Genomic DNA, 25,176 nt, shown 5'->3' with positions numbered 1-25,176 from the left:
AAGAAAGTGCAGGATTACTATTATCAGCGAGTCCCAAGGCTGTTGCTTTTAAATTTAGGATTATAACTGTTATTTAACAGAATTATCCTTGACACACATGGCCTCAAGAAGAGTTCTGAAAGCAAGGGCAGAGCAGTGTTGTCAGCTGACAGCCTGAAGCGATATCTTTGAAAAGGTCTGAAATTGTCACTTTTTGTCTAGAAGATGACCTCTGGCATTCCCAGCGCTGCTCTGCCTTGTGGAAGAAGGGAGGAGGGACAACACGGAGGCAAAATCTTTCCTTCTGTTACGTAAAGTCAGGCTGCTTGTGGTGGCCCTTAAAGAAGTACTCTTCCTGAGCAGGCGTTAAAGGTGGTGGTTGGTAAAGGGAGGTGTTGGACCTGCTGGAGTGGCAGTGGTTCTTCACCAGGCCTGCAGAGCTGTGTGCGTTGTCCTCGCTGCGTGCGAGGTGGGCTCCTGGCCATGCACCTGGACCACCCCCAAAAAGGACAGTTTGGGCTAGGTCTGGCTGATCATGGTGGTAGAGAGTGAGAGGTGTCCTTGAGTCAATCCGTTGTCCTGGCTTCTGACGTGGATGTCCTCTGGTCTTACCACGGAGCTGCTGTACTGGGTTCCCCAAGGCAGTTTCCCAAAGCAGTATTTACTTGTGGTGCACCTCATTATGCAAAACATGTTTTTGTAGTGATACATTTAGTTGTCGAAGTTCTCATATATTTGTGCAAAATGACATGTGAAAGTAGCTACAGATGCATACAGTAGCATTTATAGTCATAGAAGATTATATCATCATATCCTCAAAACCTCTCCTAGGTGTTCTGCCTGCCCACTTTAGCTTCCTCCTTCTGCTGTTAGCTGTACTGAGTTTGAACCAGCTAGTTTTATGCAAGAAAGTCTCTGCCAGAATCTGAAAACTACTGTGAGCTTAATTTTGATATTAAAAATTCCTGCTGTAGGAGAAAAAGCTTCTTTAAAAATGTTTACTTCCCTCGGTTTCAGAGGTATATGCTTAAGGGAAATAAAATCTTATTTGAATTGATACATAACACAATAAATTTCCTTCCTAAAAATTAATTATTTTTGTGTGTCTTGATCATAAGCATGCAGATAACGGTAGAGGTGGATGGGACAGACATGGAATTCTGGGTAACCATCCCACTGCCACCCGGAAAACAGTGCCACTGTTACTCTGTATTGAGTATTTCATAGTTCTAATGCATACGATATGGATTTAATTAAGCATCGAATTAAATATGTTTAATATTGAGAATATTCTTAAGTCAGTATTTGCTGTGACTTCTTGCTAAATCAACATTATAATCCTGCTTTCGTTTCCCTACAGATGATGAAACATGCCTGGGATAATTATAAGCGTTACGCATGGGGATTAAATGAACTGAAACCCATATCTAAGCAAGGACATTCGAGCAATTTATTTGGTGAGTAGAGTGTATTTTTATGCTTAGTGACGTTAGCATAAAACAGTAAATCAGCTGAAAAGCTTATAGGTGATAAAGGTGTTCTTTCTACCGTCTGTCATGCAGCGTGGTGTTTCTTACTTACGTTACGTATAAAAAGTAACAGTAAATGAAGGTGATGCTTTCTATGACTTTTATCGATTCTCTTCTGAATGAGAATAAATGGAGCATGTCATTGCTGCACGATAAAGATGTAGTTTTGTTGCATTAAATACTGCCCTGCCTTAAACTTTTCCTATGAAGTGGAACTCATTGACACCGCATTCAGTAAGCAGGAAACAAAAACTATAAGGGGAGGGGGGGCAGAATAAATCCTGTACAAGGAACAAAAGATACTCTCTACAGTCATGAAGGTAGCTGAAGCTGTCTACAGTTCTCAGGAATTTATTTCCGTTCCTTAAAAAAAACTTGTTAATCTGTATCAGTCAGGCTCCTTCTCCAGGCTTTCTCTTTAATGAATATAACCATTATTTGCACCTCTAAAATGTTGCACAGGAGATGCTTAAATAACACCCAAGTTGTTATCAGTGTGGAACAAATATGGGGCTGAAAAGTTCTAGTAGGAGAGGCACACTGCAGAAATCCAGTGTAATGAGGCAAGACTTTTTCAGTGTCCAAGTGGGACATAGGGCTGGGTAAATAGCAGCTGAAGAGCAACAGCGTTCTGAGGAAGCGTGTGAAAGCAGTCCTATGAACTGTCATTATGTTCAGTTTTGCAGAAAAATGAGAATTAAACTGTTTGACAGCAATCTTTGTATTCAAATAGCTTCTGTTTTCCAAACAGAAGGCTGAAAAATGAACTAATTTCTATAGCTGAGACAAAATCAATACATTATTTTGATTTTAACAGGAACTTATTTTGTTGAATGTTTGGAAAAGATAGTTTGAAGTGGAAACAGTTCCTAAAACAGCCTAAATAGAGCACTTATCAAATCCTCAACTATATTTGGAAGTTGCTAAGAGACAGCAGTTGTGATTACAAAAATAATTTTGAAAATAAACATCTACACTGATCTTGCTGCACTGCTTGTCTGCCCAGGGTAACATCAAAAATGTTACTAGGTAATTATTATATAGTTAGTTGTTGGACTTTAAACATGAATTGGGTGCTTGAAACCAAAGTAGTTTGGGTGAAATTCAGGGTTAAGTCGGGCTTCTGTTTTCTTGAAAACAAAAATTTTTTATTATCTTCACTCAGATGACTGATAGTTGTACAATTTAATATCATTTTTGAAGAACTATTAAACGCAATTCTGTTTTCTTTGTTTTCTTGGAGGGCAACAAAATGGCACATGATGTCTTGAATATTAAAATGCTTAATCTAGTTTCATTTGGAATCGGAAGTTGTATAAAAATTTACGAGGTTTGAGTTCTTAATGATATTGCATGGATTCGCAGAAAAAGCTGTAGATGCATTGACATGAAATTCTTAAGCAGGAGTTCTGTGGATGTTGCATAAGAATAGGTCACTGCAGGCACTATTCAGTGTGAAACAGGACAAGAGTTGAATTTGAAAATAAAACTGCATTTAAAGGAGTAAGAGCCAGTCAGTCTAAATGCAGATCACTTTCTCATCATGGTCATCTAGTATAAGATCTTATTGCTGAGGAGATTTCCTTAGAAACATCTTCACTTTTATTGATCTTGGTGGCAAATAAAAATAAGCATTAGATCTCTTTCTGCTGAATTGCTTTACAGAATACTAAAGAGCAGCATATCTGCAAGCAGTTCTGTCTCATAAGCTACCCTTTCATGAATCCATAATCTCCTTTTGTTTTTTTGAAACAAATCCTTGTTTCTGTAATAGTGTCCACAGATCATTAGATCTGATCTGTACCTTCATGTTTGAATTCAACAAATGCCTTCTTTTTCATAAAGCAATAAAAGGATGATCTGGTTTTCCTTTTTTTGTGTGTGTATGTGTGTGTGTCTCAAATAGTTGTACCTCTTTTTCCTTGTGAAAGGACAAACAAGTTTCCTTATCTTCTTTGTTTCTGGTTCTTATTTTTAAAAAAAAGTTGCAATGGTTGCATTTTAAAAAAATTGCAAATGGCTGACTACTTTTAAGGTAATTCTGAATTAAATTAGTTGAGAATAGGTTACCTCCAGCTCTGTGTCCCCCAAATCTCCTCACAACCTTCAGAAATCAAGTAAGACCTTCAGTTCACTGTTATCCATCATAACTATCTCCAGTTTGCCGTGATTGTCTCTTCTTCTTGCTTCCAGGTCTCAATTTTTCAAAAATACAAGTTTCTGATTGTCTTAATAGCAGTAAGATATAGCATATTTCATTAGCCAGCTGTTTAATTTTGAACACTTCCCCTCCTATGAAGTAATTGGTGCTATTATGGTACTTTGCATATATTGGGAGTGGCTGTTATGGGATAGAGACTTTAAGTACCTCACTGTGGGGAACAGCAGGTTCCAATGCTGTGGTTCACTGGTGCTTAATGTTGTATAGGTTACAAACGGTATAGCTCTCCTGACACAGAAGGGGAGAGTTGTTTTCAAATTATATTGCTTCTGAACTTAATTTTGAAAGTATAAACGCTTCAGTCCTTGCTGGCATGGCAAGGCATTTTGTAGATAGATTATAATGACGATTGTGTCTTGCCTTCAAGACACAACTGTCATGATGTGTTTCTCTGAAACACAAAAATAAGATGGTCTTTTAAGAAGTGTAATTACACATAGATGTGACTGTTAGGCAATACCATCATGAATTTGGCAACTATACTGACACTATTGTTAGGCTAGAGGAAGAGGACTACGGCCAGTGGGATGATGATGGGAGAAAGGTTGGTGACGATGGGAGAAAGGATAGTGATGTCTGGTGGTTCTGACCTCGGGGGAAGGAAAAGCATCCTGCTTTAGCACCTCGTACAAATTAAGAGGAGTAGAGCTCTTCTGTAGCTGAGGACTTCTTGCTGAACTTTGAAATGACATTTTATTTGTCTTAAACCCGGGCCATGAAACCAACTTTTGAAGACAAGGACCTGCCTTGATCTTGCTGGCATTCTGTGAGCAGTGTGTGGAGTGTGTATTTGATAAGTTGAGGGAGTCTTTAGATGGGTAGACTGTAAGACACATTCATGTTATGAGCAGAAGTTGCTTCCTCTCACATGTGCACACTAAAAATAATTAACTTTTAGAGAAAGGCTGAAACATAGGTAAACTGAAATACTTCTGTTTCAAGCCAAAGCCACATACTTGCCTCTGACCACTGCAAAGTCTTTTCAGCACATCCATGTAATGTCTTGATTTCCTTTTTATTTGCCGCTTTAGTTTTTACTATGTTGTCTTGGCAAGTAATTAACATTATTGTGGGGTTTTTATAGTTTACTCCAACTACAAAGAGTTCAGTTACAATAGCAACTATTTGAAAAGGCAGAAGTGAAAAGTCATCAGTTGTTGTCTCTGTAGCATTCTTATTAGTTTAATTCCATGAAGTGTACAACTATTTCTAGAGTAATCAAGTAAATTGGAATAGCTAAACATCTGTTTGCACCATACCTGTGCATCAGCAAAACAAGGCATGTCTCCTATGGTGGTATGACTTCTGCTGTGAGTACTAATCGTTCTCTGCCCATACCTGGTAAAAAGTAGGCCCTGAGTAAGTGCTGTTAATTTTTAATACTTTTACCTTTAAAGTTTCAGATTACTGTTAACAATGTTTGCTAAAATAGAGCTTTATCCATCTACCCTCCTAGTGTGGAAGCAAGTGGCAAAATTTTGCCAATTTTTTTTTCACGGCACCCTGCCACCAGCCCCCCAACCCAGGAGCTATTTCTCTCCAAGCCTTTTGTACTAATTTTAAAACTAATGAGCATTGCTGCACTGGTGGAGAGCTTTTTCTAGAAGTGGTTTCTGCACTTAAGTGAGTGTTACTAAAGGGCTTTTTTAAATTATCTGTAACTGTATTTCATGTGCAGTATTGCAAGTTTAATATTGTAACTTGTGGGCATAGTATAATTAGTCTCTGCAAGTGAAAAAGGACCTTTTCTGGAGGGGAAAAGGGAGGCATTTAATAAATACTCGCAATCTGCAAAGCCAAAGTACTATAATTTAGCAAGATCCTGTTCCTCCCACTTTGAACTGATTTTTGTAGTTTCTTGTACGGAGTATTGAGGTATATGAAGATTTTTAAAGCCTGCCAAAATTCATATTCAAAACTGTCTTGCAGTGTACACCAATGTGTATTTTTAAACTGTAAGTTTATTAATATTGCTCTAGAAAATTAATTGTACATTTATTTAAACAATATGTTAATTTAAATTGAAAAGGTTCAACATCTTCCCCCTCCCTCCCCCCCCGTCTTGTTTCTCTTCACTTTTGCTGCTGGATTCCTTGGATTTCAGTATGTGGTCTTAATTTTGGAAGTAAGCCTGACATCTTTCCCAACTAAATTAATAGAAACTCATCTAAAGAATAACATCAGCAGATACGCGGATGAATGATTCAACACAGCATTTGTGAGAGGAGGTCATGCTGCACAACTGCTGTTTTTTCCAAGTTGGTCAGTATGGAGACAAGGAAGTTTATTGTCTTTTTAGATTTCCAGAAAGCATTTTTTCAGGGTTATTACTGGCTTCTTGCAGGGATCCGTTGCTGCTGAGGCCATGCTCTCAAATTATTTAGCACAGTGCTGGAAAATCAAGTGACCAGAGTGACAGTTTGGCAGCACTAACAAGTTACTCGAGGTAGCTACGGCAATGGCAAACTGCAAGCGATTCCATGAACCCAGAAGGATTCCCTGACAGATGATGACTGCTCTTTAAAATAGCACATGGGGTCTAACATACCTAAATTTAAACTGGCACGCAGTTGCATGGGAAATGCGATTCTAAGTTAATACACAGAACTAGTGGACTTTAACTCAAGGTAATAAAGAGCAAAAACTTTTCAGTATAATATATGGAGGTGCATAGATTGGGTGAACAAGGATTTATTGTTCCTAGTGGGGAACAATACCCTTTGTAAGGGGTGGAAATACCAAATCAGTAGGCAGCATGTTCAAACAAACAAAAGAAGGTGGTTCATACCGAAATGTGTAGCTGAGCTGCATGGGTGCCAGAAGCGTGGTGGATGCCAAAGGCTTCCATAGAAAGCAGAGACGAGCAATGGAGGAAAAATTCATCAAGCTCTATTAGATATAGAGACACCAGAGCTGGCTCTAACTTGCACAAACGTACAAAATATTAGAGATTAGAAGAGTATTCTAGAAATATCACAGCATTGTTTCATGTTACACATAGGAAAAGCTAGATCTGTAAAAAAATTGAAAGTGTTGTTTCTTTTCCCACTCTTACCAGCTGGTAATAGTGACTGAAATTAAAAATGTTAGTGTTGCTGAGGGTTTGCCAGTACTTGAGTAAAGAGTTTCATGTTTTGGCATAGCACTTTAATAATTAATCACTCCTGACACTTTAAATTGCTAATGATATTGGATAGGATCCTCTTCAGTGAACTTTAAATAAAGGAGAACACTTTTAAAATCTGAGTCAGCTTTTGAAACAATGCTCTAAGAAACCTACAGCTCTAATCAAAACGTTAATTTTGTAAAACCTATATGTATTCTTGAATATGTTGAGAATAATGTAGTTCAGAGTCGTTACTGTACAATGCATATGCATATAGAGCTGAAAAAAATTGGATGCTTGATTGATTTTTTTTTTTTAATTTGCGTATTTAATGTTACAAAGTATCTGGTTTTATTCCCCAAGTTAAGAAAACCTGAACTGTTCTTAATGGCCAGATTAAGAAAAAATTGTGACAGATTATATATCTGTATTTTTGGCTGGAATTTTGAGTCTGAAATGACAAACTGGAGGAAGATTTCATAGAATACATCTGATTTGACTGAGCTTCTTCAACTTGCAATAACTGGAAGGTGACAAGACAACTTTGCCTCACTGGCTGAAAACAACGAAGAGGCTAAGAAGATCAGGGTGGGGCTGAGTGCAGTTCAAATACAGCTATGTATAAAATTTTCTTTTTCTCTTCCACAGTAGTACAAACTAGCCCTAAAAAGCAGTTCTTCTGACAATAACAGAGGAAACATCTTTTTGAACACTTGCACTTTTTTTGAAGGGAAATCCATTATGATTTGTATGTGCTGAATTTCTATCGCATTAAAAAAATTACAAATATGAATGTCCTATATTAATTTTCATACTTCATATCAGAAGCACAAAACTGTAACTGTTTTTCTGGAAGAAAAAAAACATAATTCTACTCATCTTCTACAGTCATGCAAGAACAAGAAATCCTAGTTTATGATGCTTGTTGGATGGTGAACTGTTACAGGTGAGGGAGCTGATGTATAGCATGACCTGAGGCCACTTCATAGTTCATCTTTCCTTATCTTCCATTTTTGTCATATGCTTTGCCACATTTTCCATCCAGTCAGAATATGACACAGAGTCAGAAAAAGAAAAGCAGTTGAATTCGAGAAGAGTAAGGGGCCTGGCTTCCTTCCATCCTGTTACAGACAGCGCATTAGGACACGTCTGAAACTTCTCTGTTTAGTGTTCTGTATGATATGCTTGCAGATCACAAATCTTCATCTGTTTCACGTATATGTATGCTTTTGTGTGTGTGTGTGTGTATATCTCCAAATATATTTGATGGTGAGGAATGTGGATGTTCTGGAGAACCAAACCCCAAACTTGGTATACAAGGGATGGGAGGAAAGTTGTAAACAAACTATTAAGTGCCCCAACATGCATTGATTCTGGCATCCTGGCTGTATTCTATTTCAGACTCTTTTGGCAAAAATATAAGCCATGTCTAAAAGCCTGGGCTAGACAAATAAAAGCTGCTTTTGGCCCACCCTACAAACAGTTTGGCCATAAGCCAGCTGTGGTTCTTAAACCATATGGCCACATAAGCTCAGTCATAGAGCTGTGCTAGTAAGCTTGTCATCCATAGCAGTTCTCCCTGCAGTGACACCCTGGAAACTCATAAAAAAGTTATTCATCCTCTGATCACTTTTTTATTCTGCTCTGCCCCCGCCCCCCCCCGAGGTGCTACTCTGTTCTCTAATGTAATATCCTTTTCTTATTTGTGTGCACATACCTTTGCATTGTTAGGCATTAAAAAGCATGCTGCTTAAATGGACCCACTGTGTACTCCCCAGGGGTGATCTAGACTGCTCTGTGCTTTTTATCACACTATTCTGAAATGCTGGGTAATCAGCCATCTTCATTAATCATCCACAAATCTTGGCAGCAGTAGGTTCTTTTTACTTTCTTCCAGATCATTGCTAAAGATTTCAAGTGTTAAACTTGAAAGGATGCTCTGTAGATGCTGCTAGATAGTCCACTCGAAGTTTCATGTTGACTGATTTCTTTTGCTTTCTCTTCAGTTAACTAGCTTGTAGGCTACTTTATGTGTTCTCTATTGATCACTTACATGGAATAAGTGATGCTGTTAGCATAAGAGGAGAGAGAGAAAAACAAGCAGGTTTAACAAAGGATATAAAATGGAGCATATATGAGTACTTGATCTGGAGGTTTTGGTAGAGACTCATAATGTTTCACTTTGGTAGGCTTGTACATCTGGTTATCTCTTTTATCATAAAAAATACTTCAATCTTATGTTTTGTGAATGTCAAGTCCATTTTCTATACCTTGAGTATACTATTTTTTGTATTATCTGCAAAATATATCTGTAACTACCTGAGGTGTATGAATTTGCTGAGTATTACTTGGGGTCTCTTCCTTCTGCCTAGGGCAACTGTGAAACTCTACCATGGTAACTGCAACTTTGCTGACACTTTTTGTAATCCAGTGCTCACTGTTAATCAAATTTATAGCAGTACCTTAGATGTATAACAAAACAGTCCTCCTGTCCAAATATTCTGTGTCATATGAGTGTGTATTGTTATTGCCTAGCAATAATCTTTGCCTCTTGTAGACCATGACAGCTGTGTAATTCCTTGGGAACGTTGTGTAGGAACTAACATGAATGATAACTGTATTTAATAATTTATGTGGTGTGCTTTGAGAAGCATAGCATATATAGGCTTGTGAAATATTTAGTCTTATTCCATAATAAGAGATGTTCATTTAACTTCTTTGCATTCCTTGTTTGTTTTGTTTTTTTTCCCCCTCCCCTTGTTTCTCTGACTGGTTATAAATGAGCTGTTCAGCTACACAATTTCCTTAACACTCTTAAGTTTGGATTATCCTGTTGGCTAATTTAGCATAAACTGCAGTTGTTCACAAGTCATAATTCTGACCTCTAAACTGACACTTTAAAAATGCATTCTATGTTCTTTTATCAAGAATTTTGAAGTATAACTGTTCAAGACAAACTTGACTATTTAATTGTCACATTAATTGCTTTATTCTGTTTTCTGGAGCCTTCAGAATAATACAAAAAGTTGTTTCAAATAAGGTAAGATCTACTTGAGATTCTCTGATTTTCTTCTGCCTGCCTGCAGGGAGAGGTTTATGCTCTAAGCAGGCCACGTAGGCCAGATTCGGGGGGGGGGGGGAATCATAGGAAGTGGGTGACTCCAAGGGCAATTTCTCAATAAGGCTGAATTCTCCTCTTTTTCTTCTGACTCAGTAGTGAGTTGCAGCTCAAGTACTAATCCTTAAAATGGAAAGCTCAACTCTTTAGAGGTGGTGTTAGCTGTATTACAAGAGGATTATCACAAAGAATGTCATTGCGTGGTGAGCCTATCGCAGTCCACTCAAGCAAATCAGGTTATAGATTATTTTTCCGTAAGTAGAGCTCAGCTGTAAAAGTTCATGAGGAGCTGCTTTTGTTGTACGGAGTTACTAAACATCTCCAGAGCCTTTGCAGTAGTGTTCTTGAGCATATGTCCTCCAGCAGTTTTCCACAATCGCTCTCACTTTCTCATGAACTCAGGAAAAATACAAGTTACTTAGGCAAGTTTAAAGGAATGCTTTTCCTTTAATATGAGAGGAGGGCGGCCAGGCTCCAAATAAGCTCTGGGAAGATATGATGTCTTTCTTACCAAAGTATGCTGCAGTTTTATTAGTGGAATATCCGGGGGAAAACATAGATTACTTCCTTCAGAGTAGGAAAGGGACATTCCAAAAAAGATGGTGTAAGCAATTAGCAGCTGCTGAAACAGAGAGAGCATCTGGTTCTGTTAAATGTACCAAGTAACCGTTATAATAGTCTCAAGTATTATTTTGCTTCAGATGACACAAATGGAAAATTATTTCCTACCTGGAAGCTTAAGCTAAGAAAGTGATGTCAATCTTGCTATGTGGAGGTCTCCAATCACTCCTCCATTTCATGAGGAAGCAGAAAACCTTGATGGTAGTAAACACAAGACTTGACTGAAATAGTGGATTTCCTACTTAAATATGAACAATTCAATTCTGATACTTGATAAGTCTACAAAACTACGTTTACTTTTTCATCAGGTGTTTCAGAGGCAAGATGATAATCAAGTTCTGTAAAGTTATTTGTAGCTACTATCTTGTTATTAGCTCAGTGCAATCAGTTCCTGAATGAGTAGTCAATATCCATCCCAGTCATTAGCCCTGCTGGGGGGGGAGAGAGAGTGGACCTAATGACTTCCTCTGTTCCTTGCAACCAAAATTATTCTACAATTCTAAATGTTTACTTCTGTATCTAGGGTCTTCTCTAAAGAATATCTTAACAGTAGTTTGCATTCATAATGAAGATTTTCTTAGATGAAAACAGTGTTTTAAAAAGGTCATTGTAAATTTGAAGGAAGCATGGGAAGTCATTTGAGTGGCTTTATTTTCTCCCTGACACTCCACATTACCCTTCCAGTACAGGATCATGAACATTTAATCTATGCCAAAGTGAACATACTGATGATATTTCGTCTTGCAACGTTAGGTGAAGGCTAGTAAACTGACTCTTACTCGTCTCCACAACAGAGTCAGGACGCCACTGTTGCAAACAGCCAGAACTTGCTCTGAAAACCGGTCTGGCAGTCTGTCCTGAGCTGAGAAATTCAGAGTGCGCAAGCTTACCTTTGCTCCCCCAGTGCTATCTTGTGCAGGTTACATGGTGGTGCACAGTATCAGACAAATTGTCTTTCAGAGAGGGTACTTCTTAAAGGGCTTGCTTAACTGAAATGTGATCACTTCTTATCAGCTTCTTAAAGCTTTATGTATATTATTAAGTATAAAAACAAAAATGCAACTGATTTTTTTCACTCCAAACTGGAAGAAACAGTCATTTCTCCATTTATTGAGATTTATTGTCTTCTATGAATTACATTTTACAGTGAACTGTTCCATCAGTGTTTAAAAATGCAAAATCATGGCTGAAAATGCAGTGTATCAGAACTGCTCTTCAAAACTTCATTAGTGGAAGAAATACTTAAATATTGTGATGCTGTGTTGTGGCATGGGAATCGAGGTTAAGGCTGTGAATTACTAGTTGCCCACTTGAATGCTTATACGCCCAATTTTTAATTGGATTAATTGAAATTGGATTTTGAAATTAGAATTAATTTAAATTAATTAGATCTAACTGAAAAGCCTTCTGTTGGAAAGTAAATCACTGGCTCTTCATGTATTTCAGGTAACATTCAAGGAGCAACAATAGTGGATGCCCTTGATACACTATACATCATGGAAATGAAAGAGGAATTCAAGGAAGCCAAGGAGTGGGTTGAAAAAAACTTAGATTTCAATGTGGTAAGTAGTGTTGCTGATTAACACTTAATGCTCTGTTTAGTCTCCAGGGGCCAATAGAGGACTGGGTTTAATGTTGCAAGCATGATACAAGGCTACAGAATTTAGATCATTGATAGATAAAACAAGGCAGGAAGCAGAAACATAATAAGCTTACGGCTCTGCTTACATGCAGTTTTTCAATCTGAGAGATTCAGGTAGATAGAAGGCAACGAGCTGGACTGAAGGAAGGAAAAAGGAATAGAGTATTTACCATTGTAAAGTAAACAACAAACTTTTCAACCCTTTTGGATAGAAGAATCGGGACACTTCAAGCATTAATTTTTTAGTTACATAAACACTTTACATTTTTGCTTTGTGAAATCTTCCACAAATTAGACTTGCATTTAACGAAAGCTACACACCATACATACCATTTAAGTTCCTTTGTGTATTCTAGTAAAGTTGAATCCCATGAGTTAGGATGAACTGTTGGCACAAACTCAGCTGCTTTAGTCTTATGAGGTACCAGGTCATCAGAACTGCATGTACAAATCATCCTATTAGCTCTCAGCTGCATATTTACCAGTTAAGTTCAGTATTAAAGTTTTTATTCTAGAAAGGCCCTGAACAGTCAAGAACTCTGTAAAACCTCAATTAAATTGAGAAGTCCTGGTTCTGGTCTTTTTTTTTTTTTTTTTCTTTTCTTTTGTGGGCCAGAGTATGTATTGTAATTGCTGGGTACAGAGAGCTAATGGAGTACCTCTGCTGATAGGTGTAGTAAAGTAGGAAAGCATTGTAGGCACGGTACACTGAGCACTTAAAAGCTCTTGTAGTTGACACGTGTAATGGTAGAAACACTTTCTGAAAACAAAGTACTCTTTCTAATACGTTATGCAAAAGTCAGGATTAATTAACTTCTTTACATGCTTGAGAATTAATTATCATTTTAAGAAGGGAGTTAATAAGAGCGCATATTATATAGCTTATATAAGCAGCAATTTAGTGTGCATTTATGTTTATGTTAATAATGTAAATACAGAATATTAAACTGTGCTTCTGAGTAGTGTCAGATGTCTGAATGACATGCTAACTTTATCTTCTGCATAAGATTTTTTTTTAAAAGGAATTTTTGTAATATTAAATTCCTGTCTTACTAGCTTAGCATTGTTAAGAGGTTTAAAAATGTAAGAACAAAACATCATAGAAAATAGCAAACTCCACTTTAAAGGAAGAGCTAAGCTCCGCTTGGAGGAACATCATAAAGCACTGTAGAGTAAATTACATTAATAACACTAAAATATTTAGTTTTACATAAATCTTGCTATACTTTGTACTGGAAACTTCTACTTCTAGATGGTATTGCCTACAATTTCAGCTCCTCTTGTTAATTTATGTACTTTTTAAAATTATGTAGCACTTACTTATTCTTTCTCAGTCATGCTTAAAAGCCATGAAGTCTTTCAAAATGTCTGAAATTTTGTATTGTGTTAGTCGGTCAATGCAGCAATCTGGCAGATTTACCAAAACTACTTTACAGATAATGCTGATACGCATCAGGAACAACATCTTGTTCCTGATATTCCTGTAAATAGCTGCCTTGAGTTCAACACTTCACAAAATTATTTTCATAATACTTCATAGTCATATAGAATTGAATTTTACATTGGCATCAGTAATGAGTAGAATTTTCCCAAAGTGGAATGAGGAAATGAAAATAAATAACCGCAACACCAACTTTAATAACTGATGTCAGTTTATTTAATGGCTGAATTGTTTGAAGCTACTCAACTTGTACTCTTGTTTAGTTTTCCACTTTAAATTTAAGTTCTAGTTTCAAATGCTGCTTTGTATTTGTATCCTGTAGTTTAAGGTTGGAAATTACTTAACACAAAGAACAGCAGAGCCCTCTCTCTTGTGTTTAAGCATTTATCATGTATCAGGCATTACTTGACATTTTCTGCATTAATGTTTTGTACACTCTTACTTGCTCCTGTTTTAGAAACCTTTCTCCCATGAAAGTGATTTAGTTTTTAATAACTGACATGCTGACATACCCTTAAGTGTTATTTCTTGTCAGTAGAATAAAATGTGTTTCTGTTTCTGGTCATTTCCTGGGCAGTGACTGCTTAATCAGCTTTTGGGGAAGCGTGTTTGGCCTTTATTTGTATAAATAGGATTAGTTTTTCTCTCCGTTTAGTCTTAGAACTATGCTTTTTAAATCTTAAATTTTCTTTAAGATGTGCTTTACGAAAATAGCTGTGACTGTATTCTGTGGCAGAATCTTTTCTCTTTATATTCTGCATCAATGCAGCTGGATAAAGCAAGTTTTCCTCTCTAGAAGTTTGTAATACATCAGATATTCATTTTACGTGTTCAACTATTTGGCCAGCACTCGATCATTCTCATCACCTGACCATAAGAGTTTCCAAATGTCATTTTGTAAAGTAGGCACTAGTTTATCCACATAAAAGGATTTATGGAATAAAGATGACTTAATGGGAAATGGCATTATCTCTTCACGTTAGATTTCAGTCCCTCAATTCAAAGAATTAGTTGTCGGGGTTACTCTTGTTTACCTTTCTGAAGAAAGCAAACTGTTCTGATTTCAAAGGAAAATTCCAGATAACTAAATGCCACCTTTCTCGGCAAACTTGTGAATTTTGGTAAGCTTGTGAGTGGACGCGTTTGGATGCTTCCCCTTTTGGGGTATAACATGCTTAGACTATTTTTATTCTAGCTGGAGCTGGTAGCCCTGTGACTTTATAACTGAGATATCCACATTGCAATGCTTGGAGTTTTTGTCTCTCATAACTGCTGAAATTCCTCATATTTGATACCTGGCTGAAGTTTCAGCCAAACTGAGTAGTGCATCAGGAATGAAGTTACATTTTCTGATTCTGTCAATATTTTAAGAGATTTAGACATACTCATACCTTTGGAAAGAGTCGTTAGTTTAGCAGTTTTTAGCAGTGGCTAAATCCATGGTCTTTGCATCATGGATGTGTGCTCTGTTTGCCATTAAATCACTTCACCTCTGTGGGGGTGTATCTTTGCTCTTCAGTTAATATAGCTGAGGATTTGGTCTGACCTCCCCACGCATGCTGCTGCCCGCACACCCTTTTCAGAGTGCTCGTGCACAGCCCTGCCCAAGGCTGCACTGGGCCAGGTTGTATGGCAACACGTTGCAACGGAGGAAAAAGGAGCCAGTCTTTCACGGGATCGCTAGGGAGCGTGGCTGTTTCCTAGCTACAACTACACACTGCTGCATGCTTCCCTGTTTTTATTTTTTCCTTATTTGCTTTAGGACCTGTACACACAAAGAGAATTCATAGCTTTCTGAAAGAGTTTCTGTACCACCGCCCAACTTCTGCTTCATGCTGGGGAGGAAAAAGCTGTCGGTCTCTGCAGTGCAAGGGGTGAACCACAGTGAATCTATACTTGGGAAGAGAGATTGGAAGAGGGATCTTAATGAGACGGATGAAAAGGTCAGGAGTCAGGGAGTAGTGGTGCAGGAGCTGAGCCACGTTGGCACAGCAGTGAAGGGTTGGGAGTTGTTAAGTACTGGAACTGATGGTGCTTTGCTTCTACACCCAGACACGCCCCAACTTCTTTAGGATGAGAGACTAACTGATCCGTCCCCCTCTTCTTCAGCCCTGCTAAACTCCTTCCCCACAAAAGGACAGTCTTGCCCGTACTGCATACTGGGAACAGTCCTTGGCCTACATGGTGTCCTAAAGCATGCCTGGACATTGGCTGGAACAACAGGGGCCTAAACCAGACCAGAAGGTGCTAACAATTAAATGGTATGTGGGACAGTGCTTGAATTCAAGCCCTGACCCACCGATCAGCTGTCTGATATGGGTGTAGTCAGGCAGGACCAGAATGGGAACAAAGTACGGAGCAGGAAGCCATGCGCTTGTTGGGAGAAGAGAAAAATGGTTTCTTCTACCAGAAGATTTCTTAAAGGTGAATTTGGATTCAAACTAAAATAATCTTCCTATTGGTTATTAGTGGATTTTGCTTTGTTTGCCTCATCCCTCTCTTTTTTTGGTCAAAATGGAGGATGGCAGGAAGTTACGATTGCTCAGTCAGATGAAAGTGGCAGCGCTCTGTGCAATAGTTCTATCTATGTGGATATAATTTAGTTGACTTTAGTTGACATTTTGTGCAAGCACTGACTCATCGTGCATTATCCGTCTCATCACAGATACCTTCCCTTGTTAACTGGATCAGCCTAGGAAAGAGTTGATGTGCTGTGGGGAAAGTATGAAGAGCGTTTCATTATTTGCTCTCAGAGATAGGTACTAAATGAGTTGAGGAACTGCATAAAGAGAAGGGAATGAGTAAGACGGCAAGGATACATTCAGTCTTACGTCCTGCCAGCACTCTTAAGCAAAGCTGTTTACAGTGGTCAGTCAGTCACTGTATCTGATTTTATAAGCCACTCTGAAGCTTGAAGGCTTAATTACCACTTCTGATTTTCGTCTTTGTACTTAGCTTTGCAAATTTGAGTGTCTTTTAAAGAAGCTTTGTGTGCAGCTTCGTGCAACGTAGAATTTTTGCGTGTAATATGTCTACTGTTTTGGGAGCTAGAAAAGAGTGGAAGAAGTATAGAAACTTGAAATTATGTTTATCGCTACTGCCAATCTACTGTAGATTAACATACCCCTTTTCCAAGATCCTACAATAGCAAATACTATTTGGATCTAATTATTAATGCTTCCAGCATTTATCTTTAGCTCAAATCTATCTGTGGTGTGGCAGTCAGTAACAGGACAGACTTTTAGAATCCAGATTGTTTATTTCAAACTTCAGCATTTACAAATTTAAATCCTACTACTCTCAAACTGTAGGTATTATGATTGAGTTGTAATTATATTTAACAGCCCATAACCTAATGTTCTGGCTTGGAGGCAGATGGTTTTTTGGCGCTTTATTCTTGGTGTTTTTTTCTCTTTAAGTGAGAAAATCAGAAAGTTTCCTAATATAACAATTTGCAACAGGATAGCTTTCCTATTAAAAAAAAAGAAAAAAAAGCATGTGTGAGGTGTGAGTAAATGGGCTTCAAGTAAATGTGTAATGGATCTGTGAGGAAGCTTAAGAAAGCCAGCAGTTGAAAATGGTTCTTTAGTTTGTGGGACCATTTGTTTACCACGTAACTTGTTAGTACACTCTAAATGCCAGACTTCAAAGTGACTTGATTTTGTTTTGATTATGAATAAGAAATTATTTTGATGGGCTAAAAGGAGATACTGCAAATTTATTATTAAATGCAGTTTTTTTGCTGCTAGAGTTCATTAATTCCTTCAGTAACACTTTCTTTTTGTGCCTGTTTAAGATCTTACAGTTTGCCATGCGGGGACATCAGCAAGGTTAAATAGCATGTTATGCAGTAACCAGGCTTTGACACTTGCAATAAAAAGGTTGCTAAAATTGTTTCCGTTGTCTATGGGAACTGAGTATTTAGCAAGCTGCCACTACATTTCATTTGTGGAATATGAATGAAACTTTTTTTCCCCCGCAATTGCAAGTAATTAAAATGTTATTTAATTACAGTAGCTTAAAGTGAGCTATTGTAGTACTCTTTGTGTCTCTATCATACTTCCTGGACTGCTTGAAAATGCGAAGTTTTGTTCTTGTTGCCAACCTTTGTGCTTCAACAGGGGGATATTATTATTTAATAGTAATAATAATTACAAATCCCTCTCATTTCACTTGAAATGTGGGCCCTTTTTGTCCATTTTTTAGTCTAGAATTATATACATTAATTCAGCATTGTCCAGTGTGGGGTCCCTGGCGTTCTCTTGCACAGCTTGTTAACCTGCAGGGTATGGGCTGTTTGCAATAGTATGGTATGTGGGCATGGAGGGAGTCACTATATTCCTTGTACATAGGAGCAATAGATGGAAATGCAGATGAGGTGACTGAAGTTTTATTATACTCTTGATGAGACAAGAACAGGAGGACTGAAGGAAAGAAAGTTTTGCAAAGAATCTGTGCAATAAAGAAGACTGAAACACATTATTTGGTAGGATTTGTGGCCTTTATAAAAACTAAGAGAGTAAGCTCTTTATCAAATATAAATTAAGGTGACTTGATTATTGTGAATACATTCATCCACATAAAGAGCACACAGTATTTTCTCCAATTGAATTATGAATGGCAGAGCAAGTACCAGTGCTGATGAGTGCCAGGTGGAAACTGACACTAGGTAAATAAAATTGGGTTGTTTCAAATGTTGTGTTTATAAGTGAGGGTAACATACCATGAGAAAACATAGACGGAAATTGTTTTGGCCTTGGTCTATGAATTTGTGGAGAGGAAGACTTTCAGGAAATGATCCAGAAGGATGTGAATACTGATTTTTTTTTGGGGGGGGGGGGGGGGGGGGAAGCTGTAGGAGTCCAATAGGAGAAGGGCTTCAGGAGAGCCCAGCTGACAGTAGTTTTGTTGTCTGAACAGTGCTTTCAACATTAAATTCAACCACAGCTGGTTGAAGCTTCAGCAGTTTACCAGTTGTAGACTTAATCCTCTGGTTTACGGAAGGGTGAGGGAAGTGAAGTGGTGAGGTGCAGCTGAGATCAGATTGTCCCTGTCATAGCTCTGCAATTAAAATACAAATGCAGAATGACACAAACTAGCTAATGTAACTCTTGGCACTACACACCCCACTCCCACCCCACCCCCACCCCCGTTTAGTATTATTTGTTGTTTTTTGAAGATGGGGCTTCCTAAGGGATAGTCAGCCTCCCTTTCTTTAAAAGGAGTTAGTTTAATAGGTTTACTAGTTAGACCTGTCACGTTCTGCAGCTTCTTGAGTGATTCTGAGCAATGGTTCTTCTCTTGCTTAAAAAAAACTTATTTTAGCATTTCTCCTTGTCAAGACAAAATGTGGTAACACTCAGCTGTTTCGTCCTTTGACTGTAGAGACTTCCTTATTTGCATCGCCTGAGTTTGAGAAAGAACAGTCTCCGCCATGTGTAAACAGGTTCACTTTGGTGTTATGTGTCTAGCCAGCAAAGGCTGTAGCAGCTGTATCCTGTAAAGGATGTTACATCTCTTTGTCAATATAATCTTGTCTTTAGAAGCTAATCAAGGAAACCAGATGAAATTCCATAAAGTTGTCACAATTTTGCTCTTGCACCACGTGGTGGATACATACATTGCTTTTGGTTTTCTATTTCTCTAAGTACAGTGAGCAGCAATCACAATTTCTCCAGATTTCGTATAGTACTTGGACTATCACATTTATGATTCACTTATCAGAAGATCAAATAGTGAATGATAAATTATTGCTCAAATGTAAGATGAAAGACCAAATTACTCGTATACTTAAATTAATATAAAAGCCCTGGAAGTAAAAGAAAAATACGTTGTTCCTAATGTACATATCACTTTCCCAAGCATCTACATACTTTCAGAATCCTTTATAAAAGGGAGGCCTCCAAAATTAGCAGCCAGAGCAAGATGATATTGCGTAGGAACAATAAGAGCTTAGCACAGACATGTACTATCAAAGGTGTTTCAGATATCGCCGTACACAGCACATGGCCATGCAGTCTAATTAGGTTACTAATGAAAAGACTGTAAAATTAGAGATTATATCTAAGATATAATCTTGGAGTCATCTTATATACTTGGGATCTTACAAAAGGAACATCATAGTCATTTTAAAATAAACATGTCCAGTCACTTCTCCTTACAGAAGTTCCACTGGATAGAATGGAATTAATTCAACTACTTCTCAGACCTGCTATGTAATGATACTATGATGGTTTGAAAGAGAAGGCTAAACTTGAAATAAAAAATAAAGTAAAATAATTCTGGCCTCTTCAGCTGGTGAAGTAGAAGCTTTGGGAAGTGCAGATAAAGTTTTTTTCCTATATATTTTGGCACTGTTGAATGGATCATAAGGTATTTGTGTACAACTGGATCTGAGAGCAAAATAAAAAATAACATTGCTTACTTAGGATTTGACTGCTGAGTAGAAATATACAGACTTATTTGTACAAACTGTACGTGGATGATGATTAAAAGTATGAAGAGAGGGTAATGGTCAGGGTGTGGTATCTTAAATGTGTAATACAAAAAAATTAAAAAATCAAACCAGAAAGATGGGTAAAATTGGTGTAGCAGAAATCTGCTACTTTTAGGACAAGTTCACTTTTCTTAACAGACTACTTATTCACACGAACTTCCCATGTAGAGATGAATGTTTCTTTGACATGAAATTATAAAACTTCTTTAACTGTTTTGCAGATTGCTATAATTCCTGTGCTTTCTGAGAATACTACTAGCCTGGTATAATGAGTTTAAGAATAACTATGTATTAAGCATACAGCTTTCAAATCTACCATTAATGAAATGTGTGTTCATTAATTGCGTCCGCTTCAGTGGCTTGTATAAAGATTTTGGTAAGAGACAAGGATTTCGAACAAAGATTCAGAGATGCGTGCAAGTGAAGTATTGGAAATCTGGTAACATTAAAACAATGGTTTTAATTCAAGAAATGTCCTGAAAGATCACCACTTCAGCAAACATTCAGGATTAAAGTGCAATTAATCTTTGTGGTTCGACAATAAAATCTTTATTCACATTACTTCAAAGTCTTCTTTTTGTCTATAACTGAATTCCAGAAGCAGATGTCAGTGCATACATACTGAGCTTTTCTTAAAGGGCCTTCGCATTCTGTGAAAGATAGCAATGGTTTGTGAGTTAAGTGGCCATATTAAATCCAGAAAGGCAAAATGTAAGGTTCTGGAGACAAAATATTCAGCTCATATATCACTCAATTTACTTCAAGCAATTAAAAATCAAAAAGTAATTTAATTCAATCCTTACAGGAAACACAAGTGTCTGAGATATCTGATGAACTCATTTCCTTGTCTCATACCTACCTCTTTACAGCTTCAACTTTCCCATATCAAAGAAAAGCTTTTGGCGTGTGCTGAGGCTCAGGATTGAAATAGAAAGAACCTGAACTTCTGAAGAAGGTTCTCAAGTAAAATACTATTTATAGGAATTTCAGGTAGCTCAAGTTCCAGGGAAGAGAAGCTGCCCCTATCACTCCTTTAATCATCCTTTCTTCAGTCAGATCATATCAGCCTTTCTTAAGTCAGATCAGTTCTCTACAAGCTGTTTTATATATTGGATTTAATTAAGGTAGACTTCTTTATTTAATGTAGAGTTCTTACATAGGTAGCCTGCTTAGCAGGTGAACAGCTGTATTGTCTAGTTAGTTCAGATTTCTAGAGGATTTAAATGTTTTTATATCCATCTCCCCAGGTTTACCGTATATCATGATACAATAAAAAGAAATGCAGAGAAATGGCACTAGTTAAAGTTGAAGTGAATACCTGTTTCCAGTTACTTCATTCTCCTTTTTGCTGGATTCAGTGAGACAATGACTGAACACTTGGAAGTGTTAAATATCAGATTAATTTTGGAAACAGAAATTAAACCTTTTTTTTTTTTTGTAGTTTCTTTCAGAAAGAATAAGAGTAGACCAGTGTTGGGAGAGCAGTGAGTGAGGAGAAACTGCAGAGTTTTAGTACACTTAAAATAAACTTGGAAAAATGTTATGTTCTGAACAGTTCTTAACACATGATGCCAGGTCTGAGTTTTCAATAGGCAGATGTGTGTGATGGCTTTACTTTGCCCCTTTGAATTGTGCTTGTGTGTATAAAGAAACTACACAGGCACACACATATAGTATATATGAATTATATATTAATCGGAGCAATTCTGTGGATGAAATTACATCCTCCATTTTTAGAGGGGGAGGTGCACAAAAGATTTTAGAGGAGAAAAGTTAAATGCCTGAGGGTAAGTGGACAAGCATTGTAGAAAGTCAGTGAGTGGTTTTTTTGAAGTCTGTACCTTTACAACTAATGAAACACTGCACAACTCTCCTCAAGGTGTCTAGATACCTTTCCTTAATCAGAGTGCCTTGCAAACTGAAAAGCATGAAGTAGTATTTCTAATAAGTAACCTCATGCTTTTTTCTTCTGCAAAGGCAGTTTATTAGAATTCAAAATCCATAGAAAGCAGGGAGCAACTTCTTTCCTCCTACGTAAACTGACATCTGAATGTTTAAATTGGAAAAGTACAAAAACTAGCGGAGAGAGAAAAAGCCTGCAAGCCCTTTGGAAGAAAATCCCGCAGTTCCACCATGCATTGATTTATGTTGAATATAGCTATAGTGTATGTCAGCAAATAGAAGACAGAAAAATGACTCAATAGAAGCAAGAGCAACCCAGAACACACGAAAGTCAAACACCTTATTTACATGCCCGAAAGTTTAGAAGATTGACTGCTGGATACCATTTTTCTACAGAAATACAAAAATATAAAAAGTAGTATTACATAAAAAGCAAAAATTAAGAAACTTCAGTAGATCAGCTTTTCAACTGAATGCCTCTTGAGTGGATTGGATGTTGTGTGTTGGGGTAAAATTGGAATTGACTTGGTAAAGAACAAGAGAAAGTAGTGATCATGAGACTCAGATTCTTCATTTAGGTTTGAATTTTAAAAGGCAGAGAAGAATGTGCTTTGAGTTTCGAAATAGGTAATGGCTGTATCCACACTGCTCAGTACAACAAACCTAGTCTCTATGATTGGTAAAGACCAGGCCAGATTGGGAAGGGCTGTCACTGTAATAGTGAAAGATCATCTGCTTCCCAGTGAATACATACCATGATTACATTTTTATTATGAACATATAATTGACTCATTCTAATGTTAACTCCCATTTTATAATAACATGTATTTAGACTTGAGGTAGGAAAATTCCTGTTATGACATTCTGATCAAGAACTTCTTAAATGGTGTCTGAGAAATGATGGTGTGAGGTGAGGTAGTGTGGGACAGAGGATCTGAGAGCACGTTTTGTGTGTGAGCGCAGACTCATCTGCAGGGAGGTACTCAGATGTGTGGATTTAGAGAATGTCCAGGTGGAAGAGATGAAAAGTTAAACAGGATGAGGATAATGGAGCAGATATTTTGTTGACGTGAGGAAGAGAAGGAAATACTTTAAAATGCTTCAAGTTCTCTTATGTTAGCTTTCCCTACATCTTCTGTGTTTTGCCATTTACAGCTGTTGTAGTTTAATACCTGTATGTATATAAAAAACAAAAAGAAACAACCAAAACCATACAGAAAAGTATCAGGGAATAAAACTATGGTTTTTTTTTATTTCGACAGAATGCTGAAATTTCGGTATTTGAAGTGAACATCCGTTTTGTCGGTGGATTACTTTCAGCTTACTATCTTTCAGGAGAAGAGGTAAGATATTTCCACTTGGCTTATCTGAAATATCATCATCTAGATAACTTTTAGTTTAACAATTTTATTTATCAGAATTAAACTTGTTTAGAACTTTGAAAACATCTTGTACAGCAGAGACCTGTCCAATGGATTTTCTTGCTTCTATTACTGTTGCTTTGTGTAAGTCTTAAAGTGTTAAATGGTTTTTTTTTTTTTTCCCCCCCTGAGTTGAAACCATACCCAGTACATTCTTACTGGGCTTCATGCTGGAGTGTGTAATTATGGAGTTCCTGTGCCATGGTAGTGGTAGATTTGGTGCATCAGGTACCTGCTTCACAAATTGGTTGGAGCATATTCTTTAACTCCTCTAAACTATACTTCTGTTGGCATTCCTGAAGCTGAAGCTTCAACTCACATGGAAAAGGCATGTTAAGAATGAAAGGATAACTGGTAAACCTATACATGTGAATGTCTTTAAAGCATAAATATCCCATTAATCTCTATTGCCGATCATGGTTTCTGGAGAGGATGAAGAAACAATTTAATCTAAGAGCTTTGACTAATACAATTATTTCTGTAATATATTTAGAGAAGGCTATACTAAATCACAGGTACTGTGATATTTTAAATTTTTAGTTTGGCACTTGTAAAGTATTTAATCTTACTAGTTTAAACTCTTGTTCCTGTCTCTGGATTATAGTAGTATTTTATTGTATGATTAATGCAATTTAATACTCTTTAACCGTAAGTTGAATTTATCATTGGATTTCTTTAAATCCAAAGCAATTACTGGTGGAAACTACAAAACCCTAAAGATGTATAATTTTTTTCATATGTAAATTTCTCAACTACTGATAAAGCTCTGTTTTGAACCTGTCACTTTAAATTAACTTAAATTCTGTGGTGTGCTTGTTGGTTTTTGTTAAAATTTATCATTATGTTAAAGTTGTCTTAGCAGGTATGATTGGGTCATGTACCTGCCAAAGTAGTTATAAGGAGGCAATGTTTCTCTGACACTTTACATTTTAAGTAGACTTACCTATTTATTTCCCGTGGTCCTGTCCTGAGTGTAGGTGGCATTGAAAAGACATTAATGTTTTAAAATACACATTTTTTTTGTATTTTAACTGTCTTACAATTTTCTGGAGAAAAAATTGCACTTAGACCCATTTAAAATTCACACTTAGCAGTAATGAAAAAAATTGAGAGGTGCTTGGTAGCTGGCTTCTTCAGCTTTACTAAATATTGTTTTACTTAATGTTTCATCTCCGACTCTTGAAGGAAATCACTTGTCCTCCTACAGTAACTCAGCAACCAGAAATAAGCGTATTCAAGGATGAATAGAATTGAAAGCTCTTCCTTCTGCGATTAAATAGTTGTGTCTTTCACTGCAGGTCTACTTCTCTCAAACAGGAATGAACTTTTCCAGTATAACCTATTGCTACATTTTAATTAACCGGTTCTGACAGAAGCAGAGGATGCTTCTTGGCAGACAAGGAGCTGGTAGAGGACTGCATGTGGGCCTTTACGTCAAGCAGCAGTTGTCTGCCAAGAAATGCCTGAACCGTTTGTCATCAGTGCTGTTGATTTCATATATATGTTGATGGTTTATATCTTGTGTCTGTTAATGTACAGGCTCACTTTCAATCAATGCATATAGTTTCTCCTAAATAACACCTAGTCATTGCTTCTCAACCATTCCTTCGCCTTTAGAGAGGCAGTTTTACCACCACCTCTTGGACTAGATTGATAGCCACACTGGTGTTCAAATAAAACTCCGTTGTACAAATGAAATG

General features: G+C 37.2%; 1 protein-coding gene across 1 annotated transcript in view; it reads left to right on the top strand.

Annotated features, from left to right (window-relative positions):
- Positions 1-25,176, top strand: part of MAN1A1 (mannosidase alpha class 1A member 1) — a 160,167-nt gene that overhangs the window by 37,473 nt on the left and 97,518 nt on the right. Inside the window, exons 2-4 of the mRNA XM_076333496.1 lie at positions 1,340-1,436; positions 12,021-12,136; positions 23,318-23,398. Coding sequence (XP_076189611.1) covers positions 1,340-1,436; positions 12,021-12,136; positions 23,318-23,398 — 294 coding nt within the window. The remainder of the gene's footprint in view (positions 1-1,339; positions 1,437-12,020; positions 12,137-23,317; positions 23,399-25,176) is intronic.

The sequence above is a fragment of the Aptenodytes patagonicus genome, chromosome 3 (genome assembly GCF_965638725.1).
Source record: "Aptenodytes patagonicus chromosome 3, bAptPat1.pri.cur, whole genome shotgun sequence".
Lineage (NCBI taxonomy): Eukaryota > Metazoa > Chordata > Aves > Sphenisciformes > Spheniscidae > Aptenodytes > Aptenodytes patagonicus.
This window is presented reverse-complemented; position numbering and strand designations above follow the sequence as displayed.